At 48.2% G+C, this 17,635-nt stretch overlaps 2 protein-coding genes across 2 annotated transcripts in view; both read right to left on the bottom strand.

Annotated features, from left to right (window-relative positions):
• The window catches only part of TOP3B (DNA topoisomerase III beta), a 90,225-nt gene extending 76,667 nt beyond the window's left edge, over positions 1–13,558 (bottom strand). The window contains exon 1 of the mRNA XM_074887090.1: positions 12,599–13,558. The gene's annotated coding sequence lies outside the window, so the exon portion shown is untranslated. The remainder of the gene's footprint in view (positions 1–12,598) is intronic.
• Positions 13,559–13,704: 146 nt separating this feature from the next.
• SDF2L1 (stromal cell derived factor 2 like 1) lies at positions 13,705–17,585 on the bottom strand. Its single transcript, XM_074887100.1, has 3 exons — positions 17,359–17,585; positions 16,289–16,485; positions 13,705–14,379 (listed from the first exon to the last, which is right to left on the bottom strand). The coding sequence occupies exons 1-3, from the start codon at positions 17,525–17,527 to the stop codon at positions 14,101–14,103; spliced, it is 645 nt and encodes a 214-aa protein (XP_074743201.1). The 5' UTR covers positions 17,528–17,585; the 3' UTR covers positions 13,705–14,100.
• Positions 17,586–17,635: the final 50 nt, after the last annotated feature.

Here is a 17,635-nt window from a genome sequence, read left to right as displayed (position 1 = left end):
GAAAAGGCTTTTACAGTCTATGCTTCATTTCCTATTTCTTTTGGATTCTCTCTTTCTTCTGTCTCTCACATGCACAAGCAGATATAAAAGCTGAATCCTTCCCTGCAGTCTTTCTCCCAGGGAAAAGTCAGCCCCCTCCCCAGCTTCACCTTCAGGCTTTGCGCACACAAAATGGCTGCAGCAGCCTGTGGGTGGGCATGGAGATCTCAGGAAGCTGCTTTTCTTTTTCCCACCCTGCCTGCCCAGGAAGCCCTTCTGCTTTTATTTTCTGTGGCATTTTGCTCTTGCATAGCTCTGTGCAAATCCAAGGGGGTCTCCTATGTGTAAGCTATGCATGGAATGGGAGCTGGGGAGGGAAATGGCCAGTTTGCATGAGAAGGGGACCTGTCGGGCCCCAGTGTTTATTTTTTTGCTGACCTTCTGGGGATATGGTCAGTGAGAGCTGTGACAGCTGCTGGAAGCGGCAGGGGCTTTGAAGATTGTGAAGGTTGTGACCTCGAGGCCCCTTTCCTCTCTCTGTCCCAGGAGCTGCTGAGTCAATCAGGGAAAAGGGGAGGTGAAATGGGGGCTGCTCTTTAGCCATTTTTCAATCGGTGAATGAAACAGGAAAGGACAAATGCAAGAAGAAGAAAGAGCGATTACTTCCACTTTGGTGCGTTACTGAGAAAGGGGAATCTCTCTTTGCCAAAAGATTATAACAATAATGGGAAACCACTGTGCTCCTAAGATCCAGCACCTTGAATAAAGGATTTAACTGGGCAAGGAGCTGATAGCAGATCAATAACAGTAAATTAGGGGGAAAGCCTACAAACTCCTCTTGGTTTAAAGGAAGAGGAAATCCACCTCTCATTTCCACTGATACCAGCTCTAGATGTAGTAGCGGGAACATGTTCCCAGTTGGCCCACTAGCTCCCACCATCTCCTTGACCCTACACTAACACATCTTCATCTTTGCTGAGCTCAGCTGAACCCTAGGGCTGAGGTTGCAGAGGCCATCAAGAACGGCTGCACCACACATGCCAAAATAAAGGAACAAAGTACATTGTGCAGGGCTGTATCCATGATGTGCGTTCGCTTTCAAATGGCACAAGCTCTCTTGGCAATCCACACCCCTGGGCAGCCCACGAGAGGGCTCTCAGTCAGCCCCAGAGCCCTCTCTAAGCCCAGTGAGTGGGGTTTAAGTCTTTTTCACTTTCTGGATAACATGATCCTATGGATCTTTCCTTTTAAAATAGTAATCAGAACAGCAAACAGAGCGCCCGGCTTCGGTTGACCAATACACAACAGAGGCAAAGAAGGCAAACAGCAGGCTTTTCAGTTAGTTTACACAGGGGGCACTTAAATACTGTATTGGTTACATAATACCATTTGGGGGTTGGGGGTTTACACATTCTTCTACTAAATATATCTGTGAGATTTGTTTTAAAATGATCAACATAAATCCAGCCACAGCATTGAGGGGAAAACTCCTATGATTAGACCTAATACCACTAGGTAGCTCATGGCATATTTACTGAAAACCAAGGCACAATAGAATTTTTTCCCTAGACCTGCTGGTCAGCACTGTGCTCACTCTGCTGCAGTGGGGGTGTACGCTGCCTCTAGAAGGCTTCCCTACAGGAAGCACAAGCTGCTCGGTTTTAGGACCATATCCTGCCACTGCTCCACATTCAGTCCTCAGGATTCATCCCAGCACAGACTGACGACAGGGTATGTTCTGGCAATTATGACAAACTAAGTGCTAAGAAAGAAGGTGAAGCATATTAAAAAAAAAAATCTAAATCCTAGCTACGATTGATCAGGATAAAGGTATTCACTGTTAACTCCTCCAGAGAACCCCACTGACATGGGGTACCTGGAAGTATATTCCCTTCCTGATAAGCCAGCCAGTAAGCATCCTGTTCCCATCCAAAGGGAGTAGCAGGTGGCCAAACTGCTCCACTGGAGGCTTGACAATGGCATTATCCACCCAGCTTTTCAGCCGAAGCCTGGCTCAATCTGTACACAACTTCTGAGATTCCAGCTAAACCCTTCCTGGGAATGGCAAGCTTCCCCAGGCAAAGCCTGGATCTAGTAGCCCTGCGTCCTTGCAAAGGACCCATCCCTCTGCCCAGAAGTGAACAGATGGGAAGAAGAGTCTCAAAGCATCAGAGCTTTAAAACCATGCTCTTCTCTTTAGTTGTCACCAGAAGCTCCACGGGCAGAGATCTCTGCCATAACGAGCTAGCAGAACAGCAGGTGGGTGGCTAATTGAGAATGGAAGTTCCTTGGGGCAAACCAAAATAGTCTTTGGGGCACTGCATGGAACTAGGTACACTGCCTGGGCTCAGCATCAAACACCGACTTGGTAAAAATCCTGCTTACTCACCTGGGAGGTGGGTAAGCCCTTGTCTTGTAAACCTCCTTAGACACACAGAGTAATCAGGTGACAACGATAAGACGCTGTGCACAGTGCAAACTCAAGTGTACCATTTTGCATGGGTGTAAAAAGTCAAATATTTTAAAGAGTCACCCTGCTACTACTACAAGAAATGGCAGACCCCTGCCTCCCTCAAACACTGATCTGCTGAGAAGCAACACCTCTGCCAGGAGTCAGTACATCTTTGGGAGCAGTTTGCCCAATTAAAATCAGTAGGGACTTACACTGAGTATGAAAGCCACCATCACATAGAGCTAGAAGACAAACTGGTTTGTTCCTCCACTGTGAATCCCCATCATATTTCAGAACAAGTTTAGGGTGACAGCAATCTGGTTTTACACAGGCCACCAGCAGAAAATTCTGTTGCTTAGTTTTCCTTTTACAATGGTTACACCTTTAACACATCTCTAAATTAATTTTGGAAAATTCAAACAAAAGGGAGACTCCACTCCAAGAGAAGTGGAAAATGAAAGCCTTCCCGTTCTGAAGGAAAAGTGGATGTGTCAACAGCCCTAGAGAAGTATGGAGGCCACCTTCACGTGCAAGCTGTTACAGGCACCAAGTACCAGCAAAACTAAGGATTCCTCACTGCCCACCCCCAAACACCGAGTGATTAATTTAGGCCATTTATAGCAGTGTTTGGAGCAAGTGAAAGTGTAGTTTTGGTTGAATCTCTGGCCAAATTCTCTGATCGGAATCGATCCCTTCTTCCCCTCCTTTCCCTCTTCACACACAGAGATCCCTAATGAAAGGTGAATGTTTACAAGGAACAAACCAACAACCACCAATCCCCCAAAAAACATCTCACACACACCAAAAAAAAAAAAAAAAAAAAAAAAAAAAGCAGGAGAGAATTTAAATAGGGGTGGGGGGAATCGGGATATTTATATCGGGAAAAGTGAAGCTGAACCGTTTTCCATTTGTACCGTGTATGTGGGAGCCAGTGGGGTAAGGGATCTTTAAAGCCTCGACCAGCTGAATGGCTCTTGGCACTGCAGCGGGAAAACCCTTCGCAGGTGGGTTAAAGCCAGCAGCTGAGGAGCGGTGAGGGGGCGCGGGCCGGCGGGGCTCCCCGGGGCTCCCCGGGCCGGGAGGGAGCCTCTGCCCGGGCTCCGCGCCGCTGCCCCGACGGCACGGCGAGCGTCCGAGCGGGACGGGCAGCGCCGAGCCGCGCTGCCGCCGGCGTTAGGAAAGGGGTTTCAGTGCTGGGGGCTCATCGAGGGCCGGTGCACCGCAGCTGCTGCCGAGCGAAACCGACCCCCGCAAAGGGATTGAACGGGGATTTCGGGGGGTCTCTGGCTCGTGGCTCCTGAAAGGACCCCGCTGACAGCCAGCCCCGCCGCTTTCTTCGCACGGCTCTGTCCAAAGGGAAGGCGCCCAAGGAGGAGCTTCCCCCGGCCCCGGGACAGAGGGGTGAAGGGCAGCCCGCCTTCCTTCGGGGAAGGTGTGCACCGAACCAGCCTTCCCCTCCGTGGGAGGCTGACGCAAAAAATCACGTCCACCGGCCCTGGCAGGGACGGGAGGGGAGGCTCAGGGCGGTGCGAGGGGAGCACCGACTAAAGCCACTTCTCGACACAGACGTCTTGGAATGAAATATTTTTATTAACTTGGGGGCACGCATAAAATAGGGGGGGGGGGAAGAGAGAGACATGGAGCAGGAGAGACTGTTCAGTAAGTATTGCTCAGGCTCTTCACTCACACATTTCCGATTATTTCTGCCTAAAATAGCCCTGAAATCCAAGCACATCCTTCCCTGGCTCTTCTCTGTTCAATTGCAAGCCCACTGATGCACATAAACGCCCCGAGAGACCAGCGTGGAGGGAGCCCGCTGCTGCTCCGGCCGTGCTGCCGGGCGAGCCCCGCTCGGGTACCCCAGGGGGCTCGGAGCGACCCCGCCGCCGCCCCGCTGGATTTCGCCGCGGTTCCCGCAAAGAAGCGAGCGCCGCGGGTCTCCCGCCCGCCGCCGGTCGGTCCTGGAGGCAGAAGGGCGGAAAGCACCGGGCAGAGAGGGGTGGCGAGGAGCAGGGAACCCCTGACACCCCGCAGTGCCGAGCAGGGGCCAGAGCAGCCCCGGGTGGGCGCTGGCTCCCGGCGGGACAGCCGGGCTCTCTCCAGCCGGGCTGCGGCGGCAGCGGCCGTGGCCCGGGTCCCGCCTGCCCCCCGTCACCCTGGAGCCCCTGGGCGGTCGAGCAGGGCCACGCAGAAGCTGCTGCCTTCGAGGGACAGGGTGGCCGTCGCCATTTTAACCTGCTCCGAGCAGGCCCAGGGGAGAGAGGCAGCGGGGGATCTTCTGCCACTCTGCGGAGCTGCGGGGGAAGGACACTGGGGGGGGGGGGGGCAGGGGTTTCTCCGGACAGCCCAGGGCATGTCACCCAGCCTTCCCGCTGGCTTCCCGCACACCAACCCCGGGTCCCAGTCCACCGCTCACAGGGCACAGAAAACCTTTGATTCTCTCTTCCAGGTGGGACAAAGAGGTACCAACACGTTGCTTGGGATTACTTGGTTCTGAAGCCACGAATCGAGTGGTGGTCATCAGTGCCAGTCCAGTACCTTAAGCATAGCTCCACCGATTCCTACCAAAAGATCCCTCGACTTTAGCTAACACTTTATTAGGATGGATCTTTTTTTAGGTTAAATATTAAGCCATTCTTTCAGTATGAAAGTGTCTCAGAGTGGACAACGGATAATCTTTTTCTTCTGTTTCTTAAGACATAGAAGAAAATATGACCTAGGGTCAAGGTGGTTTTCTGACAAGAACGATCTAACCGGGCAACTTCCCTATGGAGAAGAGCGCAGAAAGCCTGGAAAGAGAGGAGCCGTTCTGCATTATTGTTTTCCCCTCAAAAGCACCTTTCAGTGGTCCCACTCAGCACCAGTCCTCCCAGCGCCGCCCCCCCGCTCCCGGCAGCCGGCGGAAGCTCCGCTACCGCTGCCCCGCCGCGGGGTCCCAGCCAGGGGCTGCCCCGGCGGGCAGGGAAGGGCTGAGGGTGCTGAGGCACCCTCCCCCGGCCGGCTCTCACTGTACATCCCCTCCACGCGTGCGCCCTGCCCCACGCAGCCCCCGCCCGCCTGCCCGGCCCCCTCCCACCGCCGCTCGCCTCCAGGTCCGCGCCCCTGCCTTGCTGGGGACCGCCGGGCTCGGAAACCCTCCTTCTCCGTCCCCGACATGCACATACACTTTGTTCTGCTATTCTCCGCATTCGGGACACCCCCTCCCCACAGCACACGAGCCGCCATCCCGTCGTGCCGGGGCTCGCTCCCTGGCAGGGCTTTCGGGGGCGCTGGGGAGGAAGCTATAAAAGCTGCGCTGGGAAACTTCCAGTCTCGGGAGGGATTTCAGGCTTTTCTCCGCTACCCTCCACAGCTCTCCCGGAGGAGGGTGTCCCACTCCAGCTGCCGCTTCCAAAAATCAGTTACCTCTTCCTTTTTGGGGAGGGAGGAAGGAAGTTGTGCTCTCCCAGCTGAGTATTTATACCCCAAGGAGCAAATGCACCTATTCTAGCCGGTCGGGTCCCCCCCCTTTGCCGAGCAGCATCCCTCCCGCCCTTCCGCGCCCGGCGTTAGCCCCGACAGGCAGCTTTCCTCGGGGGCGACACGAAGAAGCACTTTCACCCCCCCAGAGCCGAGACCGGGGGGGTCCGAAGCTGCTGAGACTTTTAAGCAAGGTTTCAGTTAATCACTCACAGTAAACAGCCTCCCACCTCACGAGGGAAATCAGCGGCCATGTAGGGAGACAGACACAGATTTTAACATTTTAAGCTGTTTTGCCCCGGAGACTGAAGTCTCTAATCCCGACTGAGAGTCACCCTCACCACTCCGGGTTTGTATTGCTGAGGAAATGCAGTACATCAACGTGTTTTGCTGTGCAGCTTTACAGAAAATCGCCTCCAGCTCGACAGTAATCATCTCCACACCCGCACCCAGTGAAGGCAGAAGTAATGCGTTCAAAAGTATAATATTTGCAAGAGAGACAGCAGATGGTGCTCCCTTGGGTGCAATTTCAGAAGTCTCGCGTTCTGCACTTTCCGATGTCTGTTTTAGCCGCACAGGTTTAATGCTACAACAGCGGTTCTTTTGGCGACGGAGTCACAAGCACACACGACACAAGCCCAGTATAAGATGTTGCTGGCACGAATCATGAGCCTTCCCGTTTTGAACAAGCAGGGAGGATACAAGTGGAGTAGACGGGTGATTACACAAGTGCCTATACAATTATTTATCACACCGCACTCCGTGTGCCCATCGAAGGCAGTTACCGAGCTAGATCAGGTTGTAGCAGGAACTACCGGAGGGGCATCAAGGCGTGTTTCCCTCACAGTGTCAGCAGCCGGACAGGGCTGGAAACCTTCTCATAAGCCCTGCAGCAACACAGTTAGAGTCTCTACAAGCACGGAGCCCTCCGGACGGCCCGTCCTAGGTGCGGGACAAGCGCTCAGGGCGCCCCTCGGCTCCCTCTCCCGGGCAGGTACCGAGGCGCTGCTGTCGGTCCTCGGCACAAGGAGGCACCGCGCTCCTGTAATTCCCCAGCCCAACGCTTCTGTTTGTAGCCTTCAGCTACCGGGCTTTAAACCTGCCACCTGGCCCGAGGAAGTCGGGTGGAGTCAGCGAAGGAACCGGGAACGGATCCCCGTCTTCGCCGCGCGCGCCCCCCCGCCCCGGCACAGGGCGGCGGCGCTGCCCAGCGCAACCCCGTCCGTGGCATTCAGCCCTGCCACGGCGAGCAGCTCTCCCACGCGTGCCCGACCTCCCCAGGGCTCCTGCCGGGCTCTGCCCACAGCCGGGGGTAGGCTGGCAGCGGCGCCGGCACCCGCGCTCCTGGCTGCGCACCCGCGGCAGGACCCCCCCGCGTCCGCCGCAGCACGCGAGGCTGAATAAAGAGACGACGAGCGTGCCAGGCGGAGCGGAGAGGGGTGGGGAGGGACGAGGGGAGGGGGCAGAGATCGGCGTGAGGGCCAGTTGCGGCTGCGGGAGAGCGGGTCTGGGAGGAAGCCTCCTGCCATCACCCGAGGATCGCCGGCAGCAGAGGCTGGCTCGCACATACTGGTACCCGGGAGCGCAGAAGGTGCCCGTTCAGGGTCGTCTCTCCGCTAGGAACGGAGGAATAGCGGCAGGAGGCTGATGCTGAGAAACCAAAGTTGCAGGATTTGCAGGAAAATCTACGTCCGTCTGGCAAAGGAACGAAGCCCCTTGACAACAACGGCGCTGGCCGGGATGGGAGCGGGACCCGCCAGCCCGCGGTCCCCACCGAGGACGGCTGGCGGGGCGCGACGTGGGCGACCCACGCAGCCAGCGGGGGCTGCAGCCCCGCAGGATGGCGGGGAGAAGCCGACGGGTGCAGCCTCCCGGCGGCTCACAAACCGCTGCCGCCTCGGCAAGAGATAGCAGCTCGGCTTTCATCCTAACGCCAGAGGGAACCCACGGCGGGTGGCACAGGATCCACGGTCACGCAAGAGCCGAGGGGAGCCGGGTGAGTTACTCACATGAACGCATCTTGTCCCCGGTGTATTACCACTGACGTGCAACTAGAAACAGATCTTTGATTTTAGCTTCTGCTTCCGAGATCTCGCAAAATGCAACGGGATTGTTGTAGATGACAGGAGGAGAAGAGAGCTCCCTGTTTAACGACCCTTTTGTGTCTTTCCTCCCCCCCACTGAGCGGAAACCGGTATTTAATTTTATGATACAGGTAATTGGCTTAAATGTCTTCTGTAAGCAAACAGACTTCAGCCTTGGCCGCACTTTATCGATCCTACAGAGAGATAGTAAACAGAAACGCCTAAAGCATCGCTTTATAGCCCATGCTAACGTTTTAAACTTCCCTTTCAAAGAACCGAGTAGTACCTGACTCGGCAGAGCGCACTTGAGACACGGCGGCGCAGGGGGGTTACAGCAGCTGATCGACTTCGCCCTGTAAGGCAGGGGAAGCGGCTGTTATTTGTTCCCCCCCCGAAGAATATACATTTGCTGGCGATCAAAGCTACGCGCCTGAGACGCTGCTGGGCTGCCAAAGGCGCCCGGTTCCCGGGGAGCCGGGCGGCAGCGCTCGGGCAGCGGCAGCGCTCGGGCAGCGGGCGCCAAGGCGGAGGAGCAGCGCTGACTAGCGGCCACCGGCCCCGGCAACCGGCCGGCTCCCCGGCGGACAGAAGGGGAAAAATGTGCCCGTCCCTTCCTCCTCAGAACGGCCCCTGCTCGCATCTATGCCACCCAAGTTTTTATACAGATCATCTAAAGGGCTCTAGGCCGGACAGAGTAGTCACCCGGACTTGAGTGAGCGGAAAACAACCCCCAGCGATTGTGTGGCTCCGTGTGGGGCACCTGCAACCCAGGGAGCAGCGGGAAGGTATCTGCAGTCAGCTCGACCCTTCCAGCCTGCAGCGGCCGGGCAGGAGAGCTGGGGCCGAGAAGGCATCAACAGAAGAAAAATACCAACATGGGGTACCCACTGTGTTCTGTGTTTAGCTATGGTTTGAGTTACGCTAGATTCACTCAGCACAGCACGCACTTCTACTACCGCTCAGTACTCTCAGAAAATGAAGCTTATCTGAATAAATCCATGACCATCACGAAGATCAAGCAAAGAGCCTTAGGTCCAAGCTCAACAGTCCTCCACACATTCAAAGCCAGCACCTGCACATTATTTTTATAGTTTAAAAAAGCATAGAGGAACTAATTAGGCAGTTTTATAGCTTGCACACATTCTAATTAATTTGTAATGTGTTTCATGAGGTTTTGGTACCCTTGAGATGTCATACAGCTTCTAAGACTTCTAACCCTAATGAAGCAGGACACCATTTTCCCAAAGGATTGAAGACAGCTGAATTCCTCACAAAACAGCAGCTTGAATCAGTATCAGCACTGTCATAGGAGGATTCCACTGTGAACTTTATGCTAATTTAGAATTAGTACAATACCAAATATAGTAACAGGTTTTCACAATCAGTTTAATTTGCTGCAATTTAAACAGAAAGAAGCATTGAACTGTGCAACTGCTAAAGTCTACTTTCAGTCTACTATATTCCCTCTGTTTCATACACACCTAAACTCAGTACTGCCCTCAGAGGAATTGGTTGACATCTCTCAATCAGTTCCCACACATCGCTAAAATTATTGCAAATGTGATTAAGGAAACAGATTAGAAGGAGCTTACCTTGGTGTTCTGTCTTTTTCATAGAGTAAAAATACGTTCTCAGGTGTAAATACTCAAGGTCCTGCTAAAGTATAAACATGGGAGCACTGAGACACTTAGAATGTTGGTGGGAGGAGGAAGAAAATATTTATTCCTCTAAGTATTTAAAATAACCTTAGGACCCTGAAGTTTATTAGTGTTTGTGACTTGCATACATAATAAATGCCACATACCCTAAGGTAAGCTTGAATTGCCTTGTGTTTCCAATGCAACTCCACGTTGGTAAGGTTGAACATTGTATTCCTTCTTGAGGAAGCAAACCATCCCCTGTGCTTCCCAGCCCACAGGAGAGAATCAAGCAGACTACAGGAAGAAAGCACTACCTTAGCTCTGAGTATTCCTGTTTAAGGGTAGCTTTTTTTTTTAAACTGTTTTCTTAAAAAGCTTAATGACACAACCATGGGTGCTATCTTGTAAGCCCAAACACATGGGTTCCTGAAAGGCAGTTGATTAAACAGCCACATTATGAACCAATTAATTATCAAAGATAATTGAATGGTAGCCCAGAACTGGATTACAGGAAGAGATGTTTGAAGAGAGAACTGCAAAATCAAAAGGGCACAGATGAGAACTCTAAGGTAGGAAAGAGGGCAAAGTGGTAAAGAGGGTCAGGCAGCATCGTGGCATGCTGCATACACTAATCTCTCACAGGCTCTTAGCCAGTTTCCCAGCTGCCAGCAGGGAACCTAACCAAAAAGCCAGCAAGGATGCCAACCAGGGAGTGGCACCTAGCAAGATATTGCTGCTGGAAGGAAATATTGCTAAGGTTCAGCCTCTGTCTAGTACAGGTGTGAAACATGGTGCATGTACGCTGACAGCTAGTGCTTCAGTGCTGGAGAAGAGAGGCAGACGAGAAAGAAGAGTCAGCAAAACTAACAGGCTTAAAAAAACCGCTGAGCAAGCATCACTGTTACAGGGTTGTTTTGATTGTAATTTTTTTTTGTTGTTTTGATTTTTTAAAATATATACTAATTTAATAAGAACAGATATACCCAATTAGTATTCCCACACAAACATAATAAAATTAAAACATTGGTTTATCTTTAGCCTCAACATTCAGAATGAAGAATCAGTGAGCAGTACATCACTTCTACCACTTTCGAAGAACTAAACCCAGTTCTCATTCATACCGACTGAGAAGTCAAAACATGTGGCAAGTGTTCATGTGCCAGAGCTTTAAAAAGCTTCAGGAAACAAAGAGTAAAAGTGTTTGTAGACACACTCACTTGCCTCCAAAATTAACATGTCTAAGGATCTCTGTCATTTTACACTGAACTAGATGTATACAGATGTGTAAAATGCAGTATTTGACAGATTTTTTTCAAAGTAGAGAGTTTAAAGTAGGTAGATTGTCTTTAGCAATTATTCCCACTGAGAACAACTATAAATAAGGATCCTTCCAATTCTTTTCCCCAAAGCCTTTCTAGTTTATTAAAGGAAGAGTAACATCGGCACACCTTTTCAAAGAGTTCTTGTAGTAGTGAGCAAGAAATTGGAAAGCACCTGTCAGTTATGTGAAATAATTATTTTCTGCTAGCATCAGAAGCCAAAATAAAGTTTTCACTTAACCTTGAAGCATACAGAGAATTTTGACAAGAGGTATTATAAAATTTGCCACCTTAAAATGAAGAAAGAAGCAAAACAGTGTTCTGAACTTTCATATGTACATCTCTCCGTATTTCATGTTTTACCCAAGAGTCCTACCATCTTTAGGCAGATGATAAAAGTCATATGTAAAATAAACAACAACAAAATGCAACAATATAAAACCTGGGATTCTCCAAGTCTCTAGTCCTCAGCTGTGGGGGAAGGACTGAGAAGTAAGCAACCAAAGTAAATAAAAACACCCAAATCAGATTCTGAAATCTCAATACTCCAGTTTAAAGCATAAAATATAACATTAAACAGATACTAATACAAGTCTTGTAAATCTGGAAGTTATACAGAAAAGAAAGCACATTAGCAGAAGCCATCATTTTTTGCAGCTATAAGGTTTTGCACGTCCTACTTATGACTTTTTGTAGTCTGCATTTAGCACGCAATAGTTATTTTAGTACTATAACAGACCCTTCCAAAGTAAGCTGTATTTCAACTGCCCTTATTTAAGAGTCCTTCGGCACAACTTTTATAGTGCTAAGAACTGAAAAAAAAAATAATCTATTGTGACACATGGGCAAGGCCAAATGACTTTTACATTTTGTTCAGAGCCAAAAGTGAAGGAAACTCAGTTCACAGGAATATTGTTGAATATGTCTTTAAATAAGGCATTCATGGATACATGTGTGTGGAGAAGCTTGGTTCTTTACGAACAGAAGGTACAAGTGTTTTCAAAACTGAGATCATATTAGAAAGTAAGCAGTAAGAACTAAAAGTAATTTTTTTCTCAGCCTCACCAAACCAATTTGGCTCAAATCCAGAACAGAGAGGAAAGTCTAGTGAGATCCCACTCAAGCATAATAAATAAGACTGATAAATACCTTGGCTAGGGACAGAAGCATCCAGGCAGAGATAACATTGGGTAGGGATAGTACCTGGCACACAGACCAAGATGAGCCACACAGCTCTACTCCTTCTCCGCCAACTCATTATTCCACAGGTGCACAAACATTCAGCCCATACGGTTTAGACATAAAGCTTTTAGCGCTCAGTGACAGAGAGCTCACTGCCAAATTTATTTCTTCCTCCTGCCAAATGCTACCACTCTTTTTGTGTTTACTTATATACCAACTTCAAAAGAAAAGCCCTCCTTTTTAATAAAGGAAAGGAAAAGTCAGCTTGTTTATGCAGAAGGTTTGGTTTGTTTTTAAACAGCTATCCTTTATAGCTACAACTTCAATACCAATTAGTCAGGAGTATCAGTGAGCCTGAAACATTCATCACACAAAAGTTTACTTCAAACACAAAACAGCAAAAGCTAGTTTACTTACTCTTCAAAATGCTCATAATCATGAAATACCCACACACAACTAAAATTCATAGAAAAACAGTCTTACCTTTTTCTTCAAAGAAAAATAATCAGGTACACAAAACAACTGTTACAGAGGTTCCTTGTTCCATAGGGTATGAAGGATCTTCACTAGTAGTAAACCCTTAAATAAAACCTGAAGCTAGCCTGTACAGCACAACCGCACGAGGCATCACGAAGCACTTAGCAGCAGGTATATCCATAAAGCTTAACTGCAATCGCCTGTTGCACCTTCTCAACACAACACTAGAACGCAGCAGCATGTGACTGGAGCTGTAAAAGCAGTAAGTAAATCAGTTTCCTGCTTCTTTAACTGATTGACTAATTAAGACCGTAATCAGTAAACTATTTACACATGGAGACAAGAACATCCACGTTTTCTGACTTTTCACACTCATTTTGTGAGCTTTTCTGTTTAAAGCAAATAGAAAATGTATGGTACTTTGAATTTTAATCAGTATTTCCAGTGACAGCAAGTAACAAACACATTCAAGAATTAGGTTTTTTTCCTCTTTTCACAGAGAAACACAGCAATTCAGAACTTGTTCAGTGAAGATCCCTTACTAGCACTCTGGAGCATACCATTCTGTCAAAAATCCAGAACAGTAAGATTCTTCTGTCTCTTCTTCTGGATTCACACAAAAAAGCCCACATGGGTGTATGCCTCACTATTTATTCACCTGGATTCTCATACTGGTCTTGCAGAGTGATGTGCAAGTACAACATAAGTCACATTTAACTGTTTCTTCGCACCACATGGAATTTTATAAAATTCCAATATTAAACAAACAGTAGCTTTCTGCACCAGTTCACAGAGCAGAGCAGTTTTACCACTCGACAATTAGCAGTATCACCATTACCAGAAAATCTAAACTTCTTTGGAGAAAGATAATAAATTAAAACTTTGTCTTTTTACTCCAGCATACACAGTATATTCAACTCTTCCAAAACAGTCCACAATGAAACTCATAAAAGACATTGGAAGCAATTTTCAAATGGACCACATTTTTTTTCTGGAAGGCTGAATAGCTGACTTCAAGCCATTCAAAAGACACCATATTTGAGAACTATGTTTCCCTTTCTAGACTTACTCCAATTCCTCGTTAATAACATTATCTCACTAAGAAGTAGAAATCAGTCTCGAAATATTTAATTATAATTTGGAAAGACTACAAAATACAAAGTTTTATTGTACTTGGGACTACAGAAATGTATTACTTCAGTTTTTCCATTTCCTTCAAATTTGAGAAAAAGTAACAAGCAAAACAAATGACAACGAAAACTAACAGATGCATGAACTAGTTTCACCAATTAAGCTTGAAAATTCAGAAAGGGTTTCACCAAATAAATTTCAATGGCTGAACCTGGCAGATGCCATTCCCCACAGAAGTGCTGCATTCCTAGAATGAACTAATGCCTTTCAGTAATACAGAAAGTCAGTCACTTAGGCAAGGCGGGACTTATAAGAGACCAAGGATTAGCATCTCCGAACACTGGAGTAAGCTGAAGCATTTTGGATCCTCTGTTAATTCAGAGCTCATCATGTTTTGCAGGGTCCATACTGGGTTTGATGAAGACTCCCTCCATTGCTTTCCAATAGTTGTGATGATTAGCAGTAGGCATGCCATGAACTTCCCGCTGGCCTCTAATGGGATGGCCATACTGTTCCCCTGTTATCGAAAGGAACACCTCAGTTCCCACGTGCTTGAAGCGCACTGCATCCTCCCGCTCCCAGTAAGTCCCACTGCATTGCACAATCCATATATCGAGGTCATCTCCTTCGCCATCATCACCAAAGGCACTTACTTCCTGTTAGAGACACAAACTTCCTGCAGTGAAAATGTAAGCAAACACCTCCGATACGCATACAAAAATATCAACCACGAAGTCAGCAGAGTATGAAGGCAAGGATGGAGAGGAAAGAAAAAGTGTTGTTGCATTGCTTTGTCAACAGCTATCAAATCCAGAAGCAGGAACTTTGTACCGCTACAATCTGAACACAAAGTGCCAACAAACTCCAACATGTAATGTGAGCAAAAACCACCAACAAACCCCAACATACATTACAAATGAAACAAAGGAGGACTTAAGCAGAGATCAGAACGATCCTTTAAGAAAAATGCAAAAGAAACAACTCTAATGCTGATGCAAATTTTCCCCACTCGAAAGAGTTTGTGACTGTAGACATTTAGTTTTGTAGTATGCCATCTTCATAGTTAGCACTGCAGCAGGTTTTTTTCAGCATGTGTTTTTATCCCAACAATTGAGCTTGTTAAGTAAGCTTATTCCTTTTTTACTTAATTATAACAAGCTTACAATTGCATCAACAACTATCTGGTTTACACTCTTTCTTCAGATAGCTGAATTTCTTTAAAAGAATAAGGAAGACCATTAAAGCAAATGAATTCCTGCTAAAACAAAAATTAGAGATTAGATTTCATTATGCACCAAAAAAAATTCCAAGCATTTCCAGAAACCAGATAGACTAAGCTCCAACTGTTTAGGACTCTAGACAGCCTTTAATTCTTAAAAACCTGATAATTAGAAGTGATGAACAACTTGAAAATATAACTGCAGTAATTTGTACCTAGCACCCTAAAATTTTAGGGTCATGTTAATTCAAGTTTACATAGTCCAAAATGTGTGAAAGATGATGTAAAGAACATGAAATAAAAGTTTGTGTTCATAACTACATCGTATTTCAATAATGTCATAAGTCACAGTCCTGTCAATCTCTGGAAAGTCATGCACACTTGCCTTTCACTTAGATACTACGCAAACACAGCAAAACCAAAGAAACACGACAGCTGCTGAACATTTTTACCTTAATGCCAATGCTATATAAATTGTCTAAACCAACAAATGAAAACTGGGGGAAGGTTTTAGAGTCAATCTATTCTTTAAATAATTCTTCTGAAATGCTATTTTTTCCATCACTTTTTTTGTTTTAATAACCAGATCACTTAGATACCCTACACAAAACTGGACCTTATTGCCTCAGCCATTTTACCCATGGTAAAAGACAAATTTTTTTCACAAAGAGTCAGGTCTTCCAACTTTAAACGAAATGACCTATCTACATAGCCTGAAAGACTAACTAGTGACAAACTTCCAACAAGTTTGTATTATTTATTTTAAGAGAGATTTTCAATCTTGGAGAAGCATTTGTTCAAGGATGATACTGGCACCTAATTACAGTTAGAAATTACACTCTTCTAGATATGTACAAAATGATAAATAAATATGATTGTGAGAGCAGATTCATTTTTCCTGTGGAAGGAGGACCAAAATAGAGATAGCGAGAAGATGACTGAGACTAATAGACTGGATCACCAAGGAACTTGGATATAGGAATGCCTAGTGGTGTTAACACATGATTAGTTGCCTTGCTCTTGAGCAATCTTCACAATGTTGAGGGAGGTGCCCAGCCTCCTACACCTTGAAAGTGCTAAACATTTCATACCAGTCTTGCTAGTAGAATAAAAAAATGCAGATTTGTTAAAACTACTGTGAAATACCGATACTGGTGCATATTAAATTTTACACCTGTCAAATAGATTATTCCAAGATGCAGAAAAGCATATACTTGAACTCTGGATATGCACAGACATACTGTTTCTGGCAGCTGGTACCCAAGCCTGATTCTTCAAAAACATGAGAAACTGCAGTCAACAGCATGTACTATCTATACAAAAGCTTAAGATTTAAAACAACTCACTTGGTTATTGGAGAGTGGTGATGGGAAGTGATGAGTGTGTAAATTTTTTCCTGTGTTAACATGGGTAAGTCGTATGGCTTGTCCACATTTCACCGGTGTCCCGCGCTGGCAACTGCCATCACTTTTCCCACGAATCCGCCAGTAACTGTTAGCATCATCTGAAGCTTCAACTCCTGTCACTGACTGTTGCCCACTTCCTGTTTGAATAGAATTAAATGGCAGGAGACTTAACCCACTTCCCCAGTTCAAAAAGTCCTGACAGAAGTCAAGCAACTTGCTTTAATGTTCTAATGCCTTCATGTTTAAGAGATGTTTAATTCTCACAGTCCGTTTACTGACTGCAATGGGAATGCAGGTACCAAATAATCTTTCAGATTGAAAGTTACTCGCAGCATGTGTTAGTAGATGCAAACTGTCAAAGTTCATGGTGAATACACGACAAGGAAATCTGATCCATGATGACTATTATTCACACCATCCCGCATTTCTCAAAAATACTACCAAGTTCTTTGTGTCCTCAAACAAACCAGCACCCTTGATACCAGAATAGACACTGGGAAGGTACTGCTGAGGCCCCACATGCAACAGAACAGGGCTCACCTCAGGGATGAGGGCAAAGCATCCCCATCACATCCCCACTCCAGGACCCGCAGAGCACAGCTGCAACGTCTTCCTGTACCCCGGGACTCAGCATCCTCCTCTCCCTGCCAGGCCTCCAGTGCGCCCCACCGCCCCATCCCTGGCCTGCTGCTCCCTCTGCACCAGGGACACGGACCTCAGCAACCTCTAACCTCCTCCTCCTCCCCTGTCCCCCCTCCCATTTCTCTGCCATCCCGCCAATTCCCTGCTTCTCTCATCGCCTGTCCCCCCCCTCCCCGCCACTTCCTTGCTCCCCTCACAGCCACTTCCCTGCGCCCCCGCCATTTTCCTGTCCCTCTCACGACCCGTCCCCCCAACGCTTTCCAGCTCCCGCTATTTTCCAGCCCCCCCCCCCCCGCCCCGGCTTCCCGCCCGCCATTTCTCAGCCCTCAGCCCCTCAGCGCGGTGTCCCTCGGCCCGGCTCTGCTCACCGGAGCCGTACTTGACCTCGTGCGAGTGGAGCCGCACGCTGTGGCGGGTGTTGAGCAGCTTCAGCACCGAGCCGCAGGTAACAGCGCCCGGCGCCGGTTCCCTGCCGTGACACAGCCCGCGCAGCAGCGACAGGAGCAGGAGCGGGAAGAGGCGGCAGCCGCCCCGCATCGCGCCGCAGCCCGGCCGGCACCGCCGCCCCGACACCGCCCTCAGCAGAGCGCGCTTCCGCACCCCCTCCGCCGGCCCAGCCAATCGCCCCGCGCCAGCGCCGCGGTC

Source organism: Strix uralensis, chromosome 17, assembly GCF_047716275.1.
Source record: "Strix uralensis isolate ZFMK-TIS-50842 chromosome 17, bStrUra1, whole genome shotgun sequence".
NCBI lineage: Eukaryota > Metazoa > Chordata > Aves > Strigiformes > Strigidae > Strix > Strix uralensis.
Note: the sequence above shows the minus strand (reverse complement) of the source record. Positions and strands in the feature narration are given on the sequence as shown.

Bases quoted from the DNA above. Each gene is read 5' to 3' on its own strand.
- SDF2L1 (XM_074887100.1), bottom strand. From the start codon at position 17,527: ATGCGGGGCGGCTGCCGCCTCTTCCCGCTCCTGCTCCTGTCGCTGCTG. The intron at 16,486-17,358 runs GTGAGCAGAGCC...CTATTCAAACAG, and splicing joins CGAGGTCAAGTACGGCTCCG to GAAGTGGGCAACAGTCAGTG. The intron at 14,380-16,288 runs GTGAGTTGTTTT...TGTCTCTAACAG, and splicing joins CACCACTCTCCAATAACCAA to GAAGTAAGTGCCTTTGGTGA.